The following is a 24,061-nucleotide window of genomic DNA, read 5'->3' as shown; positions in this document are numbered from 1 at the left end:
AGCCGGGAAACTTGTATACCAATGTATTTCAGCCTGTAGGGCATGTGAAAACTTGTTTTCATATTTGGCCAGGTTCACGCATGGCTTCGAGTAAGCTGCATCGACTCCTCAGCTTCGCACTCATTTACAATGGTAAGCTACAACTTGTGCCTCTTCATAGCGCTGTTTTAGTTTCACGTGCTATAGTGTACTAATCTTAATACGGGCACAAAAGATACAGTAAATCAGGCTGTACTCGTATACTTATCAAAGTCAGTGTTTTAAAAATGCAAAGAAAGAAAGAAGAAAGAAGAAGAAGAAAGAAAGAAAGAAAGAAAGAAAGAAAGAAAGAAAGAAAGAAAGAAAGAAAGAAAGAAAGAAAGAAAGAAAGAAAGAAAGTGTCCTTTATTAGCAAAGAACGGAGACTTATTAATGCACTTGAAGGCCCAGACAGCTCGGACCTGCCTTTTTATGCTATCCCCGCGATCAAACCACGGCTCTGCTGATACCACTCCGAGAAGTAACAAATTCTGGCCATACTATCTGCACAAGAGATGCAAAAAGCATTTCTGGGCAGGATTGTTTATTGCTTGCGAGTAAACTGTGGTTTATTTTTTTCTTTTATACGGTCTTCAACACCATAGCAGCAATAATATAATGATTTTATTCTTTTCGCGCTTTGCCACTGCTCCGAGAGGCGTTATCACTGTGATTGTCCGGCTCTGAGCGGTGCACGATACTGAGAAAGGAACAGAATCGAGCGAAATGAATCCTTCAATTATAACAGTCAATGGGCCCTATATCGTAAACTAAGTTAATTCAGAGGGGTTTTTTTTTAGAATCACCTCACGTCAAGTTTACTCAAATGCCGACGCAAGCATCGGGCGGTGACCCGCATCGTCGTTTGAACAGCCCAATCAAACGCTCTCCTCGTTTATAGGAGGTCACTTTTGCTTGCTATGAAAGCAAATAGCATTGCCTCCGTGGCAGGTTTTTGTCACCTCATTGGCTGACAAGAGGCGAGAAGAGGGTTAAAGTGGAGAGGATATTAGTGGGTCTGAGTGATCGCAGTGAAAATGTACACTTCACATCACTGAAAGTGTACACTTCATATCGGATATCAGTTCTCGCGGTATTCGTGGCGTCGCGTGACAGACAGGCGAAGTTGGGGTGGCCTGAAACAGGTTTTACCAAATTGTGGAGGGCTATAGTGGAAGAAACCGAATAGAAAGAGATTGGAATAGCTTTACGTTATAGCGCCCCATATCTCATTCACGCATTTTATCTTGCATTGTAACTCATTGCATTGCATTTCGTTGCATTACACATTACGCATCAAGTAACCGATGAGTGGCATTTACGTCCGGTCGCTTTCACAATAGGTTACGTCATAAATAGCTGGTAATGAAAAGGAGGGTCGCCACCTGTCTACCGCTTTACCTCGTTCATCGGCATACTACATCTATGCTTTATACGCACTTTCACCTGTACCTACGTACGGTGCAACGAAGACTGCACGGGGTCCCGTTAGCCAAGGCAAGAACAAGAACCGTTTGCGTGTCTTGCAGAAAAAAATCTGACTCGGCCATTAGGCATCCCTAATCTACCCGTAATCCTTCAATGAAGCAGCTAGATGCGATGTCGCATTGAAGGATTGAAAGAAGGGGTCGGTGACAGCAATGAACGACCCCTTTCTTTCGGGTCTCGCTCTTGATTGGCTAATGGTGCATTCGGCTGGTCGAAAGCGAACGTTCAGAACACATACTCCTGCCTCTTTCAGAGCGCCCGAAGGCGCGCGCCCCTTGATAGAGTAACAGTGCATAGAACAAAACAAATCAAATTAACGGACGAAGTGCTGTTACACTAACAAGCGAAGAATGTGTAGGGGGAGAGGGTAAAAGAATGCCCAATGTACCAGAAGTGAATTGCAAGACAGTGCTCACTTGGGCTAGTTGGTACGTGTGATAGTTAAATAAAGTAACAGTGCACGGGAGAGGACAAACGTAATGAGAGCTTCGTCCATCCATTCTGTTTGCCCTGTTCCATGCGCTGTTACTAATACAGCTATCATAAATATAAAACACACACGCATCACCAAATAAATAAAATGAAATTATTTCGATTACATTTCGGGACCCATACGGGTCCTTGGTCCCTTGTTGACTATTGTGAACAAGGGCCCCGAAACCTCAATCGGCATTGTATTATTTTATTTTGTTTGGCGAGTCTATGTTTTATATCGGTGAAGTCCTTTCGTCGACAGACAGGTTTGCATCGAACGATGGCTTGTATAGCATCTACCAAGGAGCATAACTTAGTACATTTTTCCAGACTCGCTGACGCAACCACACAGACCTTCGGTGAGACTGCGTATAGATACAAGTACCGCTCCATAGCTTGCTCAGCACCCAATGGCGTCAGCCACTGCCCGCTGTACTCGGATATGTTCACGTGACGCTGTTTCACAGAATCGAGATCTGCGGCAATACAGTGTACGTGAACAATCTCTAAAAACCGTTTCGCATATTTCTTTTCTTTATAGCTTTCGGTATTGGTTGCAGACTTCATAATCAACGCTGCAGTTTGCGGGATCGAGGTAAGAGGAGCCCGTCCCGCTGCGCTTACGTTGCTGCATGAGTCATCAATGTTACAATTGTTGAAAGACGAGGTGATGAACGCTGTGTTGTTTGCAAATTAGAAGGAAAAAGTGCTTTTCTTTCCGTAGCGGCCAATATACCTGGGAGCCTCGAAATGTTGGACCGAACACTTATTTAGCATGATTAATACCACTGATCGAGGAAAGGCTATGAATTCTAGAAAAAAAGATACACTAATTAGAGAATCCGCTGGCAGCGAGCGGGTGGAATGAAATTTTCAAGCTAGAACGGAACTCCTCAGAAATATTTCAGTTAGGGGTGCGCAAGAACATTGTATTTAATTTCAGATTTAATCGGCTGTAAGAAAGGCAAGGATAGCAGGTGCGCGCTCCTAAGCTGTGTATTTTAAAATAACCTCTGCTGTTGGTGTGACACCTCTTACACATATTGAGTGCTCACAAAGGCGAACAGCATTATGGTAAATATTTCGGTGGTGGAAGGCTTAATCGACTCGCCAGGAAGGCGTACTAACATTGACCTATTATGCTAATGTGCGCGCGAGCTTGCTCATACTTTGTCGCCTTTGTTGCATTCGCGTTTTAACTGCTTAATGTCTTAATATATTTACCTTTATTTTGTCACAGCTTATGCTGCTACTGTGCCTCTACGGCTACAGCATGGCGTTGGCTGCAAGCGACCAACGGTGGTCAGGTCTGCACCGGAGTTTATCAGAAAATTCCCTGCCACCGGATGCCATGAAACATAAGTCATGCATGCGCCCACTGAAGCCTGTACTAATGCCACCACCATCACTGCCAACACCTGCGCAACAACCGCCACAAGAACCACCAGGGACAACACCACAACGACCAGTTACAGCGCCAGCACCACCAGAAAAAACACCAGCAACATCAGCACCACCAGTACAACCGAAGCGGTCGTCAGCAGCCGTTAAAGACAAAATAGGCAGAAGGAGGCACGGCAGGCACGATGGCAAGCATAAGAGTCGTAAGCTCAAGCCTAGTAGTGTGGTGCAACGTTCTCCGCCTCCCGTGAGGAGGACCGTTACGAGAATCAAGGCCGGCTTCCAGTACATACGCCGACGGTCTGCGCAGCTTGGGCGCACTCCCATCATGGGCCCAGTTGTAAAGATCGGGAGGTTTCTGGGCTCTCCGACTCAAAGGGCCTCGCCAACGCGTGAGGACGCACCTCATGGTGGGCGGAAATCGACCGAAGCGCTGACGCAGGGAACCGTGCCGACGAGCACGTCAGCCGGGAGAGAGCAGTTCTTCAAAACGCCGTATTTGGATTTGCACGCTAAATTCGAAACCGCGCCCGACGCGGTGGCACGTGACGATAGAGCTGAAGCGTCAGTAGCAGCTGAAAGAATGACTAGAGGAATAGCTACGCATGCACCAGTGCGCGAACTGGTAAAGGAATCCAAGCCCTCTGAATCAGTGGGAAGAGCTCAGCTCTCCAAGACACGGGATTTGAATCTCAAAGCCACGTTCGAAGATGTGCAGCCGGCCTTTCTGGTCGGCGCGCAACGCGGAGTCACGCCAGCCACGCCAACGAAGTGGCAGAAGCAGCAGGTAATAAGGCACGAGCAGATACAAGAACCAACGCGAAGAACCTCGGAACCGGGACAATTGGCAAGGCAAGGTGCAATGGCCAGGCAAGAACAAGCGCGTGGCCAGAAATCCGATGAAGAAGAGTTAAAGCCATATGTGCAAATACGGGCGGTATTCGAACCCTTACTGCGCGAAAAACATCCCGAAAATGTGGCAAGTGCTGCCACAGCCAGAGGGGGGCCCGTGCAGACCGGTACAATGCGTTTGCGATCACCCTATGTGCATGGAATCGTCGCGCAAGTCGAGAGACAGTTGCAACAACAGATGCAGTCTCCCCATTTCGTAAACATTACGGCGGGAATACATAGACCCGGTGCACCGGAGCAGAGGCGGGCGGGATTCTACTGCCTGCATCCACCCCCTAGTGGTGCCAGAATGGCGGTAGGCTCGTTGCCACCGCTTCCGCCACTTTCCGATGAAGCACACGGTTCTGTGTGCGTCGCACCGACGAGAGCGACCACCTGCCGTCCCCAGCCAGAAGTAATGCTACCACCGCATTTGCCGCAAGCACGAACTGCGGGAACAGCGCGGCAGGAAACCCTGGGAAGATCGACAGAGGACAGAGATGGGCAGCACAAGCTAGCGCCGCGGCTTGACCCTCGATTAAAGGCGCTGCAGTCGGTGCTCATAAAAGCCAACTTCACTCCCCGTGTGCCGGACAAAACGGTACCAGCAGCGCAGGACGGCCCCGCCGTGCTACCCTCAACAGGAGGACCCTTCCGAGGGATTGCCGATAATTCTCCGCCGTCGTCACCTCCACCGCCGTCGGTGCCACCACCGCCACCTCCGCTACCACCGCCACCGTCAAATCCGCGCCGAAGGATTGAACCGTTCTTTTTCCAGTTTGCCGGTTCGGTCGGAACGGATGACGTGCCGACGTGTGTAATTAGAGGAGGCATCACGCAATCTCTCCCAAGGCTGGTGGACAAAAAACCACAGCAGCCCCAACACTCCGCCAGCGCTGTATATCTGGGGAAACCAGCGGATGAGTTGCCAAAATCTGTAGAAGGTCTGCCGGAAGATGCAAATGACTTGCCGAAAGCTCCACAAGAGCTGCCGAAAATTCCACCTGAGCTAACACCAACTCTACAAACTCAAGCTGGAGCAGACTCACCGGAGGCTCCCCCGGCACCATCGGTTACTCCGGCGAACTTTTCTAAACATGAAAAGATCTGGAGAAAACACCGATAGATCCACCGCAAACTGTAGCAGACCGGCTTAAAGCCCCACCAATTCTGCCTCCTAGAGCTCAACCAGGAATGTCGCCAGGTCCACCGGTAGCCAAAGAAGACCCACCCGACGCTGCAGGCCCTAATTAGCCGAAGGAATAAACTTCACGCACTTCTTTATATTTTGGGCTGCGAAATTAATGGCTGCGGCAGTGTACTACAGGAAGCCCAAAATTTGGCCGTTGATGTCTTGCACTCGCGCGTCCTGCCATTGCTGCGTTTTCGGCACTTTTTGGATGATCTGCTCTGCCTCTAGCTAGCACGCGCGCTAACTACCTTAAATGGTACACATATGCGAAACGTATTGTCCATAATGACAACCCGCTAATTCGCTCGTAGTCCATGGCATGCTGTCATTCTCTTTATATTTCTCTCTCTTGCGCACGCGCTTAAAGTGTGTCAATTTCCGCATTATACTTTTCCTGCTTTCATTATCACCATAGTACAGTGCTTTTGTTTATTTATTAGTTACACTTTCATGCATCGAAGTCATTACTGCAGCATATTTATGTACAAATGTCACAAATGTCCACGCTAACTACCTCCTGCCAATGGTTCGGTGGTTCGCATTGGTACACATGATTTATAAACGCGGTGATTGTAAACGTTTTGCGCAGAAGAGGGCACATCTCTGAAAGCGGAAGAGAAAATGCCAGATAAATGCCTGGCGTAGGCAGTATACGAGTAATGGAATCTGTGATTCTATAGAGTGTCGACACATTATTGCAAATGATGTCAAGAGAACACGTACGAAGACGTAATAAACAAATTTGAACGATGCTTAGATCTCGTTTGCAGCCTGGACTAAAGGAAGGCGTCGACGCCTTATTACGAAAGCTAACATAAGGCCCATGCGTGAACATTTGTTGTTACCAAACTTATGGCAAAATCTTGACAGAGAAAGGTACAAATCTTCCCTGTCAGTTTTCTGCCGATATGTATCCTTTATACACTCTATCCTGCAGGGTAGATGACGAAGGAAAACAAATGCTCTTGAAGAAGGTTGCCAGAAGAATAAAATAACGATCATGTATTCTGGATGGATGCGTATCTTCAACATACTGTACGACTGCGTCGTAGCTTGGCCCCTGTGTAAGCCATACAATATATTCTTGGAAGTCATTGCAGTGTCTGTAGCCGGCTGTAAGTGTCAAACATGTGCGTAGCGGTGGTATGTTGAAATGCATTCCTCTATTCACGCAACGCGCACTGCCTTACCCATCCAAGCCTTAACTTATTTATTCTGATTGAAAGAGGGACTACTTTTCGAGTCAGAAATGTGGTGAAGCTACTCCAGCGTCAAACACAATCAGTCACTCAAATCTTAGGACAGCGCCTCACAGGCAACACGTGTTAACCATTTTGCAGCGATAGCTTTCGAGGGTACTTAAGGTAAGTATCAATTGGTCCTAGCCATGCTTTCTTGCTGCAAAGACGTAGCAAGAAATCATTTATTGTATCCCACGATTATATCATGGCTTCAGAATATTTCAGCCATCGTGCCTTCGTTTTAAGGTCGGCATTCTCATGTGTGACTGATTGATATGATTTATTTAGTTTACTGTTTCTAAATCAGCACAAGCTATCGAAAACACCGAAGCGGAGAGCTCCGGATTATTTTGGCCGCTCCAGGATCCTTTAACATGCGTCCTAAGCGTACACGAGCCTCTTCTACAGTCCGTTCCCAAATAGCAATGCGGCCGCCACGCCCGCAAATCGAACCAGTGTGCTTGTGCTCAGTAGCAGTACCAACGCCATAGCTGCAGCCGTCGCGACATCATCCTTTCTCTCACTGTTGCCCTTGCTCATACCGTGCAATCGTCGTTGTAATCGTCCTTCTGTCGTCGACGTCGTTATCGTCGGACCAGCTATGGCTAGTTTCGGTGGCTACTTTCCTTTTTGTGGTCCTCTACAATTGCCCACTGCCCCTAAGGAAAGGACGCTTATAAAGTGGTTTTTCTGTTCATCTCGAACAATATGAATCAACAAAACGTAGCGTTTTAGATTACGCGTTCCTACAAACGTTTGATGGCCGCTAGATTGACGAAACAACAAAATCTCGTGGCAGGAAAGTTATCCGCACTAGAAGTGTGGGGCCGCCCTACTGAACCCTTGGTTACCCGGTTTATTTGGAGGAAGCGACAAGAAAATTTGTAATTTTTGCGGCTCTCACACGCTGAAAAGTGTTGGGGTCCTAGGTATAACAGAAAAATGCACAGGCTTGGCAACAGTCACTCAAATAAGAAGGGGGGAGAGAGATATATAGTAAACCACTGATTATATATATACGCGTACAGTAGAGATCAGGGGAATAAACTTTATCTGTATAACGGCACGCGAGCGAAACGAGCGCGGGCTTAGAAACACCACTCCGCCTTCTTGGATTAGATTTAACTGTTCCAAATGTCCTATCTTTAGGTGCCTCTACATTTGGGCACAGTGACGGGAAGGTTGCGCTGCTTCTGGTTTTTGTTGTTGCCTGAAAACATCGCTCGTATTCCGTGAGATTTAAACTCTGAATAGAAAATTTTAAGCCTCATTTTCTTTGGCCCAAAAATAATTTGAATTGCTTTATTTTTAAGGTTATGGTAGAATTTTCATAATTACAAAATTATGCAGGCTTAAGTCTCCATCTTCCGATTCTAACTTAACCAGTGTAAAATTTTGCACTCTACTGGGCATTCTTTTTCGACCTACCCGGTTCTTGGCCAATCCCCCGGAGTGGGTACATGCCAGTATATCGCAAGGATCTACATCTACTTCTACATAGCTCCTCCGCTCGGCAGTGGGTGGTCGCCTCGGTCGAAGAGCCAAGCATTCGGGTTTTCCTTCGTCTTTCCTTTCTACAAACGCAGTTACGTCGCCATTGCGTCACATCATGCTAGCGTTCTGTGCTGCCGCAAGCATACAGGACAGCTCCGGCACCACGTAAAAAGCGTATGAATTGTTTTGCACCAAGTGTCCTTCAAGATAAATCCGTACTAGAAGTGAGAGAGCAGTCCAATCTTCCATGTCCAGGGCAGTCCTTCTCAACATAATCGCCTTCGGCTGCCTTGTAAGTCTCATCGTCGCATGGCTGGACTCCGTGTAGATGATATTCGTAAATTGGTATATCGAATGTTCTACGTTTTGCTGGAGCTTTCTGAACGCTATATAATGAAAATGTTTATTAGAGATATAGCTGCCAGCGAAGCTTGCATGTTTTTCCTGAGTGTCCGGTTGAACCCCGCCTGGTAAGGAAATCGTGCCTTGTCTTTCTCTTGTGCCTTGTTTTCCCAGTGAGAGCGCGAGTAAATAATATTACATGTGTGTATACAATAGACACGTGTGGCCGTTGAGTGAGCCACAAAGCAACTTGCCAAACGACGTGAAAAACAACTATGACCAAATGTTGCCATGAAATTCTGCCGTGAAATTGCAACTACAGGTGATGCCTTCTGTCCTTATTATTTTTATTGTGGCCAGAGAAAGGCGTTCTGCCTGGCTATCGTTTAACTTTTACGTGAATGTGTCAGCCAATGTGAGCTAGTTCCCACTGTTGGTTTCTGAGTGAAGTTAGGGTGATTATGAGCATCGGGGAGCAAAAGAATGAGTATATCTTATTTCGCGTTTCGTTTATTACTTTTTTTATACCCGTTCTTTGCTTTAAAAACAGTATGAGAACAAAAGTCTACCGTTTTGCGAAAACTTAGGACAGTTATAGTCCTTTTTCTTTATACTTGTTTCTTTTTCAGTGTACGAACTGTTATATGGTTCTTGAGAACGCGCAATCGCTTGCTGAAGGGCATCGCCTCCGAGTTGACATGCGGAGAGAATCTACGAGAACCTTTCGAGGTGAGCCTTCATGTCATACTCGAACGCTCTTAGGAGCCCTAGGTATTTACTGTCAGTTGGGTACGCGGTCATAACTATATTTCTCCGAAAAGTATGGCAGCAGAATTTGTTCAAGTTTTGCAATATACACAGGAGATGTGTCCCTTTATGTCAGTATTTTAAACATAGACTCGCGTGACACAGCGAGAGCTTCAGAGCCAATCAGGGGGCGTCAAAAAATGTCACAGTTTACCCTAAGGGCGAAGCAATGAATGCGATAGCAACACAGCAATGTCATACGAAGTAAGGTGAGCGGCTTTGGTAGCAATATGAATTGTAGTAAACATGAGCTGATTAAGTAAGCAGGTGTGCTGCGGCGTAAGTAGACCGACATGAAGAGAGGCTCGATGACCACGAGAAGGCGCGTGTGCAACGGTGGTGTTGATGAGAAGCGCTTCCCGTGGGCAGCGCGTGCGAAGGGACACACCTAGCTGTAGCGCTGCACTGCCGATCCGGGCAGCATTGCATGTGTAGCGTGCGTTGGAAAATGTGACCTGACTATTACTAACTGAATGAACAAGCGTGGTGTGAGCGCGCACAAACAAACACGAATAGATCACACTGAATGACTGCAGACAACGACTTTCATAACGCTGGCAGCAAGCATACGTCGCTGCGGGCGAAGGTACGTGCGGTCTATCGCTTCAACGGAAACTGAGCGGCGAATCCACGGCGCATAAAGGTCAGAGCCGTGTGGAGATAAGAGACGGTGCGGACGAGCGACGAGCGCGGTTGTTGGCGGAGTAGAAGTGCGCCCCCCCCCCCCCCCCCCCGCTCTTTACGGCGCTGGCTTCCTGCTTCCTTGCTTGCGCGTGGGAGATTGAGTGCGTTCGCTCTCCGTGATAGCGCGCGTCCCCACACGCTTCCGCTCGGGCATACGGCACGCGGCGAAGATTTTATCTATAGGGAACCTCACGGCGACGGCGACGGTGACGACGACGGCAGAAATTCGGTTGAAGTGCCCATATAATTGCTATCGCAATAAAACGTGATTTACCTCGTGCTGGCAGAACTTTCTTTTTTGTGGGAGCTTGCGTGCTATGCCTAATATTCGTATGTTTCAGGTTCTCAAGAAACAGGGTCGGAATACACATGTAATAATTTTTTTCCTTAAGTGCTATTTTCCATAAGCCGGTCGCCTTCACTATTAATATGCCCAACGTCGGGATTGGCTGGAATTTTCTCTTACGAACAACTATAGTGTAAGCGCTTTTTGTAAATACAACTCCTGAACCTGGATAAGTGTATGGACAGTACGCATACTATGGCTGAAAGCCCTTTGAATAGTTTTTGCGTGCTATACAGTCACTAAAAACAAGTATTCGTTATTGCTAGCCCGGCCGTTAAACTTGCTGGTATGACCGACATAATACGTTAAAAATGTCACAGTTTCGCCCTAAGGGCGAAGCAATGAATGCGATAGCAACACAGCAATGTCATACGAAGTAAGGTGAGGGGCTTTGGTAGCAATATGAATTGTAGTAAACATGAGCTGATTAAGTAAGCAGGTGTGCTGCAGCGTAAGTAGACCGACATGAAGAGAGGCTCGATGACCACGAGAAGGCGCGTGTGAAACGGTGGTGTTGATGAGAAGCGCTTCCCGTGGGCAGCGCGTGCGAAGGGACACACCTGTAGCGCTGCACTGCCGATCCGGGCAGCATTGCATGTGTAGCGTGCGTTGGAAAATGTGACCCGACTATTACTAACTGAATGAACAAGCGTACTGTGAGCGCGCACAAACAAACACGAATAGATCACACTGAATGACTGCAGACAACGACTTTCATAACGCTGGCAGCAAGCATACGCCGCTGCGGGCGAAGGTACGTGCGGTCTATCGCTTCAAAACCGGCGCATAAAGGTCAGAGCCGTGTGGAGATAAGAGACGGTGCGGACGAGCGACGAGCGCGGTTGTTGGCGGAGTAGAAGTGCGCCCTTCCCCCCCCCCCCCCCCCCCCCCCCGCTCTTTCCGGCGCTGGCTTCCTGCTTCCTTGCTTGCGCGTGGGAGATTGAGTGCGTTCGCTCTCCGTGATAGCGCGCGGCGAAGATTTTATCTATAGGGAACCTCACGGCGACGGCGACGGCGACGGCGACGGACGGCGACGCCGACGGCAGAAATTCGGTTGAAGTGTCCATATAATTGCTATCGCAATAAAATATTCGTAGCCCTTCCACTACTGTGAAGATGGAAGCCAGCGAAGCTGTGACTATGGTGGATCGACTGTAGTGAATATTGCTATAGTGAATTTATAGATTATTATCATTGACTAGATTGAGTGTCTTCGGCATGTTCGTCAGAGAGCAAGGACACCGGCGTATTGTTTTCGCCTGGTCCGATGGCCAAGAAGTGTGGTTGCTGCGCCAAGTCCGCCACATCGTCATTGACTAGCGTATGAACAGCATTCATAAACGTGTCACATTGCACGGCACCATCAGGATCCTGACGTCGGGATCCTGGAAGATGTGGTTAAACGAGCGTCCGTCCCATAGCGAGTCCAAAGGGCAACTGCTAACAGTGCTAGCGCGATCTCTACGTCGCGAGACAAAGGAGCACAACGATTGGTGGACGTGCCGCCGCAGAGTATCGCGACACTTGTAAAAGAGGCATCGGCGGTGGCGAGGGGTATAACAATGGACCCTCCATCGTCTGTTTTGACACCTGTGCTAAGGCACAACTGGTGGGAAACCGCCACGCACACGGAGCCCAGGCTTATGCTGATGTTGATAGTTTTTTTCTACACACGGACACTATCCTGGGAAACCTAGCGCTTAACAGCTTCGCTGTAAAAAGAGCACGCGAGAACGACTAAGAACGGTCTTATAGTTTAGTCCTTGCGCTTTTTATTGTATTTAACTGAAGGCCTTTTTACGAAAAATGGTTATAATACGGTGACCGCGTGAGAAGAGAGGCCTGCGAGTGGATAATTTGGCCCATTTTAAGGCTCCTCATACTAACATCGGGTGATCGAAATATATATCCAGAGCTCTTTATTACCCTGTGCCTCATAGTTCAGGTGTTGCCCTGGGTCGTAAAAATGAATGAGACTAAATAAAGGTTTTAGCGCTTGGTGTGCATCTCCCTTCATCGTTATTCTGTTTCGTCAAGTTAGCGCTACTTAAAACCATGATTAGTGCAAACCAACTAGCCTAATATCCCATTCTATTAAATAAATATAAGTGAAGAGGGAAAGCCACCGTGGCGGCTCAGTATCTATGGTGTCCTGCTGCTGAGCGCACGGTCATGGGTTCGATTCCCAGCGGAGGCTGCAGTCTCACGGTGGGTGGAATTCAAAACGTGCTCGTAGTGCGCCAGCAGGTGTAGCTTTATCCGACACTCTCCGCAATGGTGTCCCTCACACTGCACTATACAATTTCAGGAGGTTAAAGAACACTTCTTTACGTGAAGATAAGCAACGCTCGCCAAGTTCGCAGCATTGTGCGCAAGCCACAGGTACTCGTTTCTCTCGCAGGCCTAGCAGACCTGGCGGCAGTGCTGTACGTAACCGTATTCTCGTCCACACTGTGCTGCATCTCCGACGTGGCCTTCCTCTGCTCCCAGTGCACCGTGAGTGATCGTCAGCTCCCGTTCCCCTTATAAAATTGCAATGTGACATTTTCACATTATGTGCAAACTAAGAGTTCAGAGCTATTCCTTTTACAGTAATCCGCTCGGTTCCGCATGCCGATTCAGTGCATGACCAAAGAAAGAAAGAAATTAACCGTTTCTTATTTTTTAATGTTCTTTTTTGATATAGATATCTTCAGCAAGAGTGCGCTCGCGTGCCGAAAGTTTAGCGAACCTACAGTCGAGTTCATAAATGTTAACGTTCGCAAAAATTGTTTGTCATTAGCCGGCGGTCCCTTTAATAATATAGCAAATATCATGATTGTCTGTTGCCTGATATTGCGGTCTCTTCTAGCCAATACTAACTGCCTTGCGAATGTCGGTCTTGCTCCTATTTCTTTGATATCTTACAGATATCTTACGTTGGGAATATGTCAATGCAAACAGTGTCATAAAGCGTATATTTTAGCATATATGAGAAGAATGCCACATACGTATCTCGAGCGACCTCCTATGCGCTTTCCAGTTGCGCAGCCGCTTCATGTAAATAAAGAGAGTCCTCGAGGTCCACTTATACATAGCCCTCAGCAGCGATCGCTGATTGACGTGGTAACAAACTTGTTAATATTTACCTTGCATGGTTCTAGCGTTATGCTGCTGATCACAGTCGTACAGATACAATTCGCGGCCGCGGGGTCGCATTTCGATGGGGGCAGAGTGCATGAACACTCGCGTACCTTTCTTTGGGTGTGTGTCAAAGAATCCCAGGTCAAAACTGATCCGGGACCCCTACAATCCCGCGCCCGTCACACCCCTGTAATGTTGCGTTGGAACGTTAGACGCCAAAAATCAAATCATGCGTTTAACGGATAACTCGAGAAATTACGCGATGTAGAAATTGACACGGAATAATCCGCTATGGCCCCCCTCCTAGTCGGTGTGTCGTATTTGGTGGCCAGGATTAGTCGATGGTCGAGGGAAAGCTCTCAATCAATTCGTTTTGCACCACACAGCTTTCGTGAAAAGTATGCGGGTTACTCCTTGCATTCCCCATATGTATCGTTTGGCTGGGTGGTGCAGTTTTCCTGGGGATCTTGTCACGCCACACCTTTGGATGGGGAGCACAAAAGTTCTCGTTCCCCAGGTCGTTGGAACTTACGGCATGCCACGAGAACTCCCTTAAATAGCTTGTGGTCAGCCTGGCGGATGCAGGCAAAATAGCCCGTATACTGTACACACGAAGTGCAGCTGTACACACGAAGTGTGTACAGCTGCCCGGCAACAGTAAACTATGTAGCGAAGTCGCGGCATCGAAGACCCATGCAGCGGACTTCAGCCGTGAATAAACAGTTCTTGGAGGTGGTGTCAACCGTTCCCCCGCGATGCCGCTTCGTGTGTCCCCGCTAGCATTGGACGTGCTGGGGATGTTCCCTGGCATTGTAATTCGACAACTATGAAGGCGTTGTGCAGTAGATAATCGCTACAACACAGGTGAAAAAGAAGGTGTCATTTTGCTAATTCCGTTAATTATCCGCAAAAGCGTAACTTTCAAGAATAATCAGTATCAATTATCATGTCGGTTGCGTGAGCTATGCCGCAGAGTTTTAGAGCGTACCTGCATATAATTCGTTATAAACTGCAAAGTAAAAAAGCCGTAAGCGTTCAACGCGAAAGTCTGACTGTACAGGGCGCCTTGATGGGCTATAGTTAAGACTATAATAAAGCAATTCGCAGCTTAATTTGACAGTATACACACGGGCGAGCGCAGACTTGCAACGAGATTCGGCGAACTTTCGCGACGCAATACATTGGCTTGCTAACGACGCAGTGCGCTTGCGCAGGTACAAAAAAAAATAAAAAAAAATAAAAGGAGACAAGTCCATACGTGCAGCACTACAAAACAAGAGAGACTCTTGCAGTAATCTAGTTTAAAGACTCGAAACGTGCTATCGGACACACTCGATTTTCAAAAATTACGTGTAGTAAAAAATATTATATATAACGCAACGGTTCAGGAATATATTTCCGAGTCGAACAGGGGTATCGATGTTCCACTCACACAGGCATGTCCATCTTTATGTATTAAGCTTCGACTAGTTCACGGTCTTCTGTGCGCAATTTCTGTAGAATCTGTAACGCGTCCACTGCGATCGTTCGCTTGAAAACAACCGTCATCAAACTCTTTCAGGGAAACCATGTCTGCGTCAGGGCCTTTCTTCTCTGGAACGCATTCGACATCGTCGTCACCTTCGTGTGTGACATCGCACTATACTATCTGGTTCAGTCCGTAGCCAACGAGGTAAGAGAAGCGAAGTCATCAAAATATTTGAAAACAACGACGACTTTGCTGCACAGTGCTTCAGCAGTTATGCCGCCTGATTGCAACGTAAATTCCAACCCAACTGTAGTGTAAGTAGAAAGCATTAAGCCTGCACACTCAAAGACCAATTGACTGATGCCGAGTAGATCTAAGTATGGCAGTGTTGCTATTACATTTGCTTCAGCCGTGTCCTCCATTATGATGGTAACTTTTTTCCTTACCATCGCGGATTAATCACGCATTAAAAAATAGTTCTCTGACTATACTTTGCACGCAGGGGGCGCATGTTTTCCCCGAAAATTTCCACTCACTCCCGTTGAGCAATGTAAGGTACAACGTGCTTCAAGTTACGCTACAAGGTTAAAAGTAAGACAGCGCTGTATTGAGTCACTCAAACGACGTACGTTCCTAATACTCAATCTCCTCCACCTTAAGAAGGCTTTATTCCCTGTTGAAACAAGTATACGAGTGCAGAGAAGTGATGCAACTTATTATGTTTCTTGTAAATTCCGCTCACGTGTTTTACGTCACACTGCCCCTGCGGAATACACGCTATTCCAGCGCTATTTTACTGCCGCCTATTCTTTTGCTGTCCGAAGTAGCTGAAAAACATAAAAGTCACACGCTGGCACTGCCGGTAAAAGAAACAAAACAGAACGGCTGCTCAAGTAGGTCGTCTTGCGCTCTGCCGCAACAATGGCCAAAGAAAAAGACAAACTGGGTAATCCTTTATACCGCGTTCGGGGGCCCTGAGTTGCTCCACTTTGGAAGAAGCCACAAGCGTATTTCTGTCACGTATACGCTTCAGAAAGCAATATTTTTTTTCCTAACCTTGCGTGCACACCTGAGCTCTTCCTACTTAATCGATTCGCAGATGTTTCTGCATGTGGAGAAATATCACTCGTGCGTTTTATCTATTACTTGCTTTTTTTTTTCTTTTTAGAACTGGCTCGTAGGCACACGTAGGCTTTCTTTACGCAAGCGCCATGATAATATTCTAGCACAATTACCGAATGCAGTTTCAAAACTCGGCAGGCTCGTTGTTTATGCGTTAAACGTCAATAACAGCTTATCGATCGACTGCACAGAAAAATTACATTACACTAACGAGACTAATGCTCAAGAGAATATTTAACCAATGCTTAAAGCTTTGAAATACATATGCAGGTCTGTATAAATATATATGTAGATATATATAACAGTTGCGCGCAAGATGTGCTGAGAGTAAAGTAATGAATTTCGTTTGCCTTAGACAAAGCCAGAGAAAGAAAGTTTACTTGGCCATCGGAGTGACCAAATGAACGAAGGCTAACGGGAGGGTTAGCCGTCGCAAAACAGGCAAGAAAAAAATGACGTCGGTTATGTAGAAATATCCCGTTACACAGGAAATAATTCACGTTAACAATAAATATTAAAGTGCAACTTGTTTGAATTTGAACATGTCCATAGGCATATAGAGAGGTGGCTGAATTTGCTATCAACACAGAGAAAAAGTTTTTAGAAACTATAGTATAGCCATCAGTATTCCCTGCGCTAAGCAAAGTTGCTGATGTGTTTTTATAAGTAGATCTTGTTTCCGTAGAGAGGTACGCGTCTAATACGATGTAACAGCAAAGGCCATCAATATATCTAGGCACTTGGAAAAGAGTGGCTCAGAGCTAGAATGCTTGCAGAATTGCAGTGTTTTGGTGTCTAGTGGGTTTATTAATTAATGCGGATTTAAGCAAGGTAACAGTCGTTCATCAAATTTTCCTCTGTATAAGCTATACCATCGAGGAAGCATCGTTATATGTGATTAGATCACAGGCGTTTTAAATGCGAAGCATTTCTTGGCGGAGATTTGCCACTTTGACAGTATCTATCTATCTATCTATCTATCTATCTATCTATCTATCTATCTATCTATCTATCTATCTATCTATCTATCTATCTATCTATCTATCTATCTATCTATCTATCTATCTATCTATCTATCTATCTATCTATCTATCTATCTAGCCGCCTACGCCTTGGTGCCCTCATGGCCGTTTCGTGAACTTGGTAGGTACCAAAATTGGCATAGTATGACAAGAGTGTATCAAAAACATAATGATAGGTCGTGACATGAATATCATGAAGTGTGTCATGTAGGTCATGAAACAGTCGCCTTCGTCTTGGTGCTCTCATGGTCGTTTCGTTAACTTGGTATGTAACTGAAATGGGTTCGAACATGGGCACTAAGTGAAGGAAACACTAAAAGATGAAGGTAGAAGTCATAATCACGAGCATGACCCAGCAAAAATGACCGTGACTCAGCGGAAAACAATTAACACTCAGAAACCACTGAAACGAGTTCGGACGTAAGTAGTAAGTGAAGGAAACACTAAAGGCTTATGGTAGAAGTCGTATAGTCATGAGCATGACTGAGTAAAAATGACAGTGACTCAGCGAAAAATGATTAAGACCCAAAAACCACTGGAATGGGTTCGGACGTGGGCACTATGTGAAGGAAACACTAAAGGATGATGGTAGAAATTATAGTCATTAGCACGACAAAGCAAAAATGACAGTGACTCAGCGAAAAATGTTTGACACTCAAAAATCACTGGAATGGGTTCGGACGTGGTCACTAAGTGAAGGAAATACTAAAGTATGATGGCAGAAATCATAGTCATGAGCATGACTCAGCAAAAGTGACAATGACTCAGCGAAAAGAGATTAGCACTCAGAAGTGACTGAAATGAGTTCGGACATAAATGATAGTTCATGACATGAATGTCATGACATGCGTGCCATGTAGCTCATGAAACGGCCGCCTACGTCTTGGTGCGCTCATGATCATTCCGTTAATTTGGTCGGCCTCCCGCACACTGCTTCGCATAACATCGATTCCCACAGGGCGTGGGATCTGCCGGCTTTTTTTATATACCAAATTTATTCAAAATACCTTTGAATTTATTCAAATACCTTAAATTTATAAAAAATACCATTGAATGGCATTGAGTAAGGGGGGCAACAGTAATTACAAGTCAAAAAATAAAAAAATAATGATACAGACGAAAAAAAAGGCAACAATGCAAATATTACAAAAAGCAAAGTACAACATCTTTATACAATATTAATACGCAACGAATTCAAGTTATCACGGAATGTTTCGCGATTAGAGATGGATGCAATGTGATCCAGAACACTATTCCAATGTGCAATAGCTCGAGGTAGTGGTGATGAGTTAAATGCCTTCGTTTGACCATGAATGCGTGCAAAACTAAGTGCATTGTAAATGCGTCGAGATGTGCGCACAAGTACATGAAGCGGCAAACAGTGAAATTTATTAATATAAATGTACCTGTGAAAAAGACATAAAAGAGCGATGACACGGCGATCTTCCAATGACTGGAATGCAAGGTCTTGCTTTATTCGGGTAACACAAATGCTTTAAATAGGTCTGCTGATCTTGTAGTGAGTGGGGAGTGTGTTATTAAACGAAGAGCAATTTTCTGTAAATTCAAAATGGGTATCAAGTGTGTTTTATTGGCGGAGCCTCAAACAGCAATTTGATATCTCATGTGTGAATGAACAGAATCCTAATACTGTTTAACTAGAATGCCTTCAGCAAGAAAATGTCTGTATCGGGAGAGAACGCGCAGAGCGTAGGAAGCATTTTCAATTACAGAACGCATATGACATCTAAACTTTAAATGACCGTCAGCTAGAACACCAAAAAATTACGTATGGTCAGCACGATAGATAGGGCAACTGTTATACAGCACTAATCCGCAAATCTGTGATTTTCTTAGCTTCCGAGTGGAACACAATAAAAACAGTTTTACTTGGGTTCAGTCTTATAGCGTTTGCTTTGCACCAGTGATGGAGAAAGGTGACGGGTTCGATTCCAAGCCGCGGCAGCCCCATTTTGAATGGGGGAGGAATCCAAAAACACTTGTGTACTGTGCTTTGGTTGCACGTTGAAAAACTCCAAGTTGTCGAAATAAATCCGTAGCTCTCCACTATGGCGTCCGTCATAACCTACTATGGAATTTAGGAACCTTTAGCTCCATAATTTAGGAATTGAAGAGGCAGACATTGCTTTCACGAAAGATAAGAACGTACAATCAGATAAATAACAGAATTCTCTTAACCCTCCCCCTGAATATATTACGGTACATGCCTTTAAAAATGACTTCCCGCACAGGCCTTGAGGCCAATAAAGTTGTGGTTTAGGCAACAGCTTAATTTTATTGCTGGGAATACACTACATATCTGGGGTTACCTCAGCTAATTGTGAATTTCATACCAGGTCTGCTTCGAGATATTCGAGATGCTAAAACCAACCAGCTGGATGGTTTTATACATGTTGCCCTGTACACATGTTCCCTTTCTGGACGTAAGTCCAGTGTACCTTGCACGAAATAGCAAATTGCAAACAGCGTAGATAAAACTTTTTCCTGTGTTTTTTCAAGGGCTACAGGGCCTTGCAAAGCACCGCAGCGACCGCAAGAGAAGACGTAAGCGAGACATTTTTGCTCGTCTTTGTTTATCTTCCCTCGCTAGCAATATTACTCGCTTAGGTATAAGGAGTCCATCGCTCGACGACAGCCAAGGATACGTAATGACGATAACTGCAACAGAACCACTCCACGAAGGCGGGGGAGGATGTGCCCTTAATAGCTTTCGTAGCGCATGTGCACGTTAAGGAACGACGGCCCTGCTACGACAGCCCTGAAAACGAGGGTTTACAGCCTAGATGTGAAATCTAGTCAGTTATTGTTAATTATATGGTTAACCCACTGCTCTATAGTCATAACAATTGCGCTGTTCAAAACATGCAGGATCGGATGAACGTTTGCAGCGCTTGTAACAACAGCCATGCTATAGGACAAAAATGCGTAACTATGCTGCACCTTTGCATCATATACTTTCGCTGACTCCCTTATTCACGTGTTCTATTCTTACGCAAAACTACCGAAGAAAGTAGTTGCCTTTCTTTTTCTGACGCAATGCAAAACATTTCGATACAACGAAAGCGAGGACAGACTATGAAGGATTGAAACACGGGAAGAGGCAAAGAAGGCAACTAAAGCATTCCAAGGACACTGCGAGAAGTGCCGCTACTGTTCACATAATTATAATAGACATGCATGTAGTTTAACCACAGCCAGAATTCGAAACTCCCATGTCACCGGAATTACGGCATATTATATATTCGATGCCTTTTTTTTTACGCTACAGACAACGTCAACGTTGGATTACATGCAAGAGAACATGATGGAGAGATATCCTGTAGGACGTGACCACTTTGATTCGGTAAGGTATACACTGCTTGCGGTCGCCTGTGCACTTGACCTTGAACGCGAACATGTCGAATTCTCGACATTTATTATAGTCCTCATACGCCACAAGGTCAACTTGGTTTACGCAGGATTACGAGACCACGACTGAACGCATCACTACAAGAGAATCGTACCCCCGTAAGGTCGTGGCCTTTACAGAGGTCTGTACGCCACATTCGCTGCTGCTTTGCCCACATTATTTTTCTGGCGTTAGCCAGTGCGCGGAATTACGTGTATGTGTCGGCCTCTTCGCGATGATCGCCTGTTACTGGAATTCCGATGCACTGAGTTACGAAGCGGCCCACCAAAGAAGGCTACACACGTCGTCGCATAAGCGTACGCACCAACCCACACGCTCCGGCAAGACAATAAATATCGTCATATTGCAGTCATTCAAAAAAGATTCCTGTCAACGAATGTTTTAAAAATGCACGATTTTAATAAAGCGGTGACGTCTAACTCGTGCGTTTTACGAGGCCAGTATATACCAGGTGATATTCTTACAGCGAAGCGTTCTTTCTGAACCCTCTCGGATGTTCCTGACCGTGGCTGCTGGGTGCTGATGTTGTCTTGCCGAATAGATCATACCTAACAAATTGAATTAAATACTCGATGGTGGGATCGAACCTCGGTCCTCGAGCACAGAAGCCCGGTGCTCTAACCATTAGGACCCAATCACACGTGTACTTACATAGTGTCAACGCCAACTAACTTTTTGAAATTATCACCGCGTGTGTCACATTGCGCAGCACGGGTGTGCAAGCGCGCGTGCGTGAGCGCCAGTTTCCTTTGCGCCAAATGCGCGGAAATTAAATGTGCGCATTTATAGCATTTGATTAACCGCTTCACGATAGTTTCGCTTCAGATAGATTTCAAGGTGTGTGTTGGATCTGCTTATCTTATTTTCATCTCCGGAAAGCTTTTTTTCAAAAATTGCAGGTTGCATTCTACTTATTGACCGGGATTACTTGAAGAGACAGATATTCCTCGAATGAGAAATCCGACCACATAAATGAATAATTACAAATTTTAATTAATTAACTTTCAAACTAATCACTTTATGGCAGATAGTGAAACTTACGAAGTGCGAACAGAGAAGAACTCGGCGAGCCGTCATCACGTGATTATACTTAGAACAGCATGCAGATTGCATCACCGGCCCCTCCATGGAGTGGTGGAGATCCAGGCCACTTGCGCACGCCCAGGCTTCCTGTCTGTTGGCATTATGTTTTCTGGTCACCCACGTTGTTACATTAAAAAAAGTAGTTCACCCCGTCGTTGCCTATAGACGAGAAGCGCTGATACCTTATGTGGTTTATCTGTGTTGGAAAATGCGAAAATGGCATCAATATTTAGCCTACCATACATCGCGTAACGCATAAAGGTTACGTGTGCAACTAACTCAAGGCTGATGAGTTTAGGTATTGAAGTGAACCTAAAATTAGCCTAATACTGTCTTCTTGCAGAAAATCCACTCGAAGCCGTCACTTCCTCAAATTCTTCTAGTGGCGATATTTAAGGTAAGTAGCCGAGTTGCATATGATAATTTGACCACAAGAGAAACAGAATCTGGAGAGAGTCTTTAATTTGGGCGTTGAAGCGATGCCGGAGAGACACTCGCAATGGTAACACGTTAAGCACGTACGTTAACTGGATTTTAGGCATAAATTACGTTGAAATGGTTTGAGAAAGGAGTTCCCCAGCGTAGCCAGACTTACAAACAGTTTCGTGGTTAACAGGAGCCGGCCGCGAGGACAGGCTGGTTTCACCTGTGAATGTCAGATTAGTGGGTCGATTGTGTCTGATTATCCTCACAATTGCAATGCTTACCGGTCAGGGTCATTATTTAGTTTGTGTTCCTTTACTGTTTAACGGGAGCGTAACGTCCCTCCTTCTGTTCGCCGTTTACTCTTCCCTCTCCCACTACCCTCTTCAGGGGTTCATTGCCTACGATTTTCTGATCACAATCACTATAGATCACAAGTCTAATTCTCTCCGGAGACTAAGCCCGAGTCTTGCGCTAGGGTTTCTCTCATAGCTGACCAGTGCTGTTTTGGGCCGTTAGGTCATCAATCAGTCGTTAATCTCCTCTTTCTCTCTCTATCTGTGTGAGTTGCATGCCTGCTTAACATGTTCACTTCTCTCTTTGTATACGATCGTCCATTGGTATTGACTATATGGATGAAAGGGAAAGGGCGCAAAGATTATGAGTTTCTAGAGATTGCGAGCTACGGTCACTCATGCTTCTACACAGAAGCACGCTCTCAGAGAATGTTTCTTGGATGTCCGGGCAAAGTGGAAGGTGTACCCATGAGCGAAGGGTGACCATGACATAACATCATGTCCATGACTGGTAATCATTGCAATTGTGAGGATGACCAGACACAATAGTAGCCTCAGCAGACTCATGGATTTGTGTCGGTTATGCATCGGCAGAAAGCCCCGAGTGTTGCGTGCGAACATATGCTCGTGCATGTGTGCGTGTGGCACATTCAGGAAAACCCATGCCTGACATTAGCGGACTACGTTGTAACAGTATGCTGCGCTCTGGCTGAATAGCTTAAGAGCTCCTCAACGAGTCTTTGTGACCTTCTCTCTTGACACGCGACAATGCCACATGACGGCGTCTACCTAACACACAATGATAAACACCGTGATACGGTGGAAATTCGGCCCAAGTTTTTGCTACACCGACGGCTGTTTATGTGACGATGGCCCACTCCGGCGCAGGTGATGGTGCTGATCATGTTCAAGCAGTACAGTGATCGCGAGCCCCCAACAGCGCACGCCGGCAGCGACCACGACTCGAGCGGCATATCGCAGGCGTCCATGTCGCCGATCGCCGCCTGGAAGGCCGCCTACGCGCGTCGCCGCTCGACGCTGCACTCGATACAGGAACGAACGCTCGACATGCAGGCCCAAGGCATCGGCGAAGCGCACACACCGCGTTCCATCCCCACTCCGCCTTCCGCAGTTCCAGGAACTCCCGCAGGAGTGAGCCCTGGGTCATCAAGCCCGGGTTTGCTCCGCAATGACCAAGGTGGTGATGACGAAAAGCACTGCTTCATCGCTGGCGTGAATATTCTGAAACGCTACCCATAGAGAATACGGTCTTGTTTGCGCGATTTTTCGAAGCTGGAGTTTATATAACGTTTTGAATAAGTGGGATGGCAAGCGCAGCGCTTAACTTCGGTTGCTGGTTGGGGGCATGGTGTGGTAATTCGCATGGTGACATAAGCCAATGTGCCAATTTACGCGACTGCGTACTTTGTGCTGTTTTTGCAACATTCCCCCGACAACATATATGAAACCATTTTATTTCGTGTTTCTTGTGCTAATTTATCAACAGAGGCATCGCAATCGATGTAGGGCACCGTGAGCTGGAAAGTTTGTATGTTCCTGCTAGTGAGCTCCGTTAGTCTGCCCAAACAATTGTCACTATACCGACGGCAGCGTCACAAAACCGTTATGAGATTTTGTTGCTGGAAGGTCGTTAATATGAAGAATTGTGCATTCCCTGGATACGATATGGCACCGCAGAAAACTACAAAGCTAACA

General features: G+C 46.1%; 2 protein-coding genes across 2 annotated transcripts; both read left to right on the top strand.

Moving 5' to 3' along the window:
- Nucleotides 1–2,424: 2,424 nt before the first annotated feature.
- On the top strand, nt 2,425–5,398 carry LOC119448638 (serine/arginine repetitive matrix protein 1-like). Its single transcript, XM_037711868.2, has 2 exons — nt 2,425–2,575; nt 3,221–5,398. Exon 2 carries the CDS (start codon nt 3,224–3,226, stop codon nt 5,396–5,398), a length of 2,175 nt encoding a protein of 724 aa, XP_037567796.2. The 5' UTR covers nt 2,425–2,575; nt 3,221–3,223.
- Nucleotides 5,399–15,074: 9,676 nt separating this feature from the next.
- Nucleotides 15,075–23,742, top strand: LOC125944706 (uncharacterized). The gene is made up of 6 exons (XM_049665651.1): nt 15,075–15,173; nt 19,634–19,678; nt 20,403–20,477; nt 20,593–20,664; nt 21,970–22,023; nt 23,234–23,742. Exons 3-6 carry the CDS (start codon nt 20,424–20,426, stop codon nt 23,603–23,605), a joined length of 552 nt encoding a protein of 183 aa, XP_049521608.1. The 5' UTR covers nt 15,075–15,173; nt 19,634–19,678; nt 20,403–20,423; the 3' UTR covers nt 23,606–23,742.
- The last annotated feature ends 319 nt before the right edge of the window (nt 23,743–24,061 follow it).

Source organism: Dermacentor silvarum, chromosome 4, assembly GCF_013339745.2.
Source record: "Dermacentor silvarum isolate Dsil-2018 chromosome 4, BIME_Dsil_1.4, whole genome shotgun sequence".
Lineage (NCBI taxonomy): Eukaryota > Metazoa > Arthropoda > Arachnida > Ixodida > Ixodidae > Dermacentor > Dermacentor silvarum.
The sequence above is the reverse complement of the archived record's forward strand: the minus strand, read 5'-3'. Positions and strand labels throughout refer to the sequence as shown.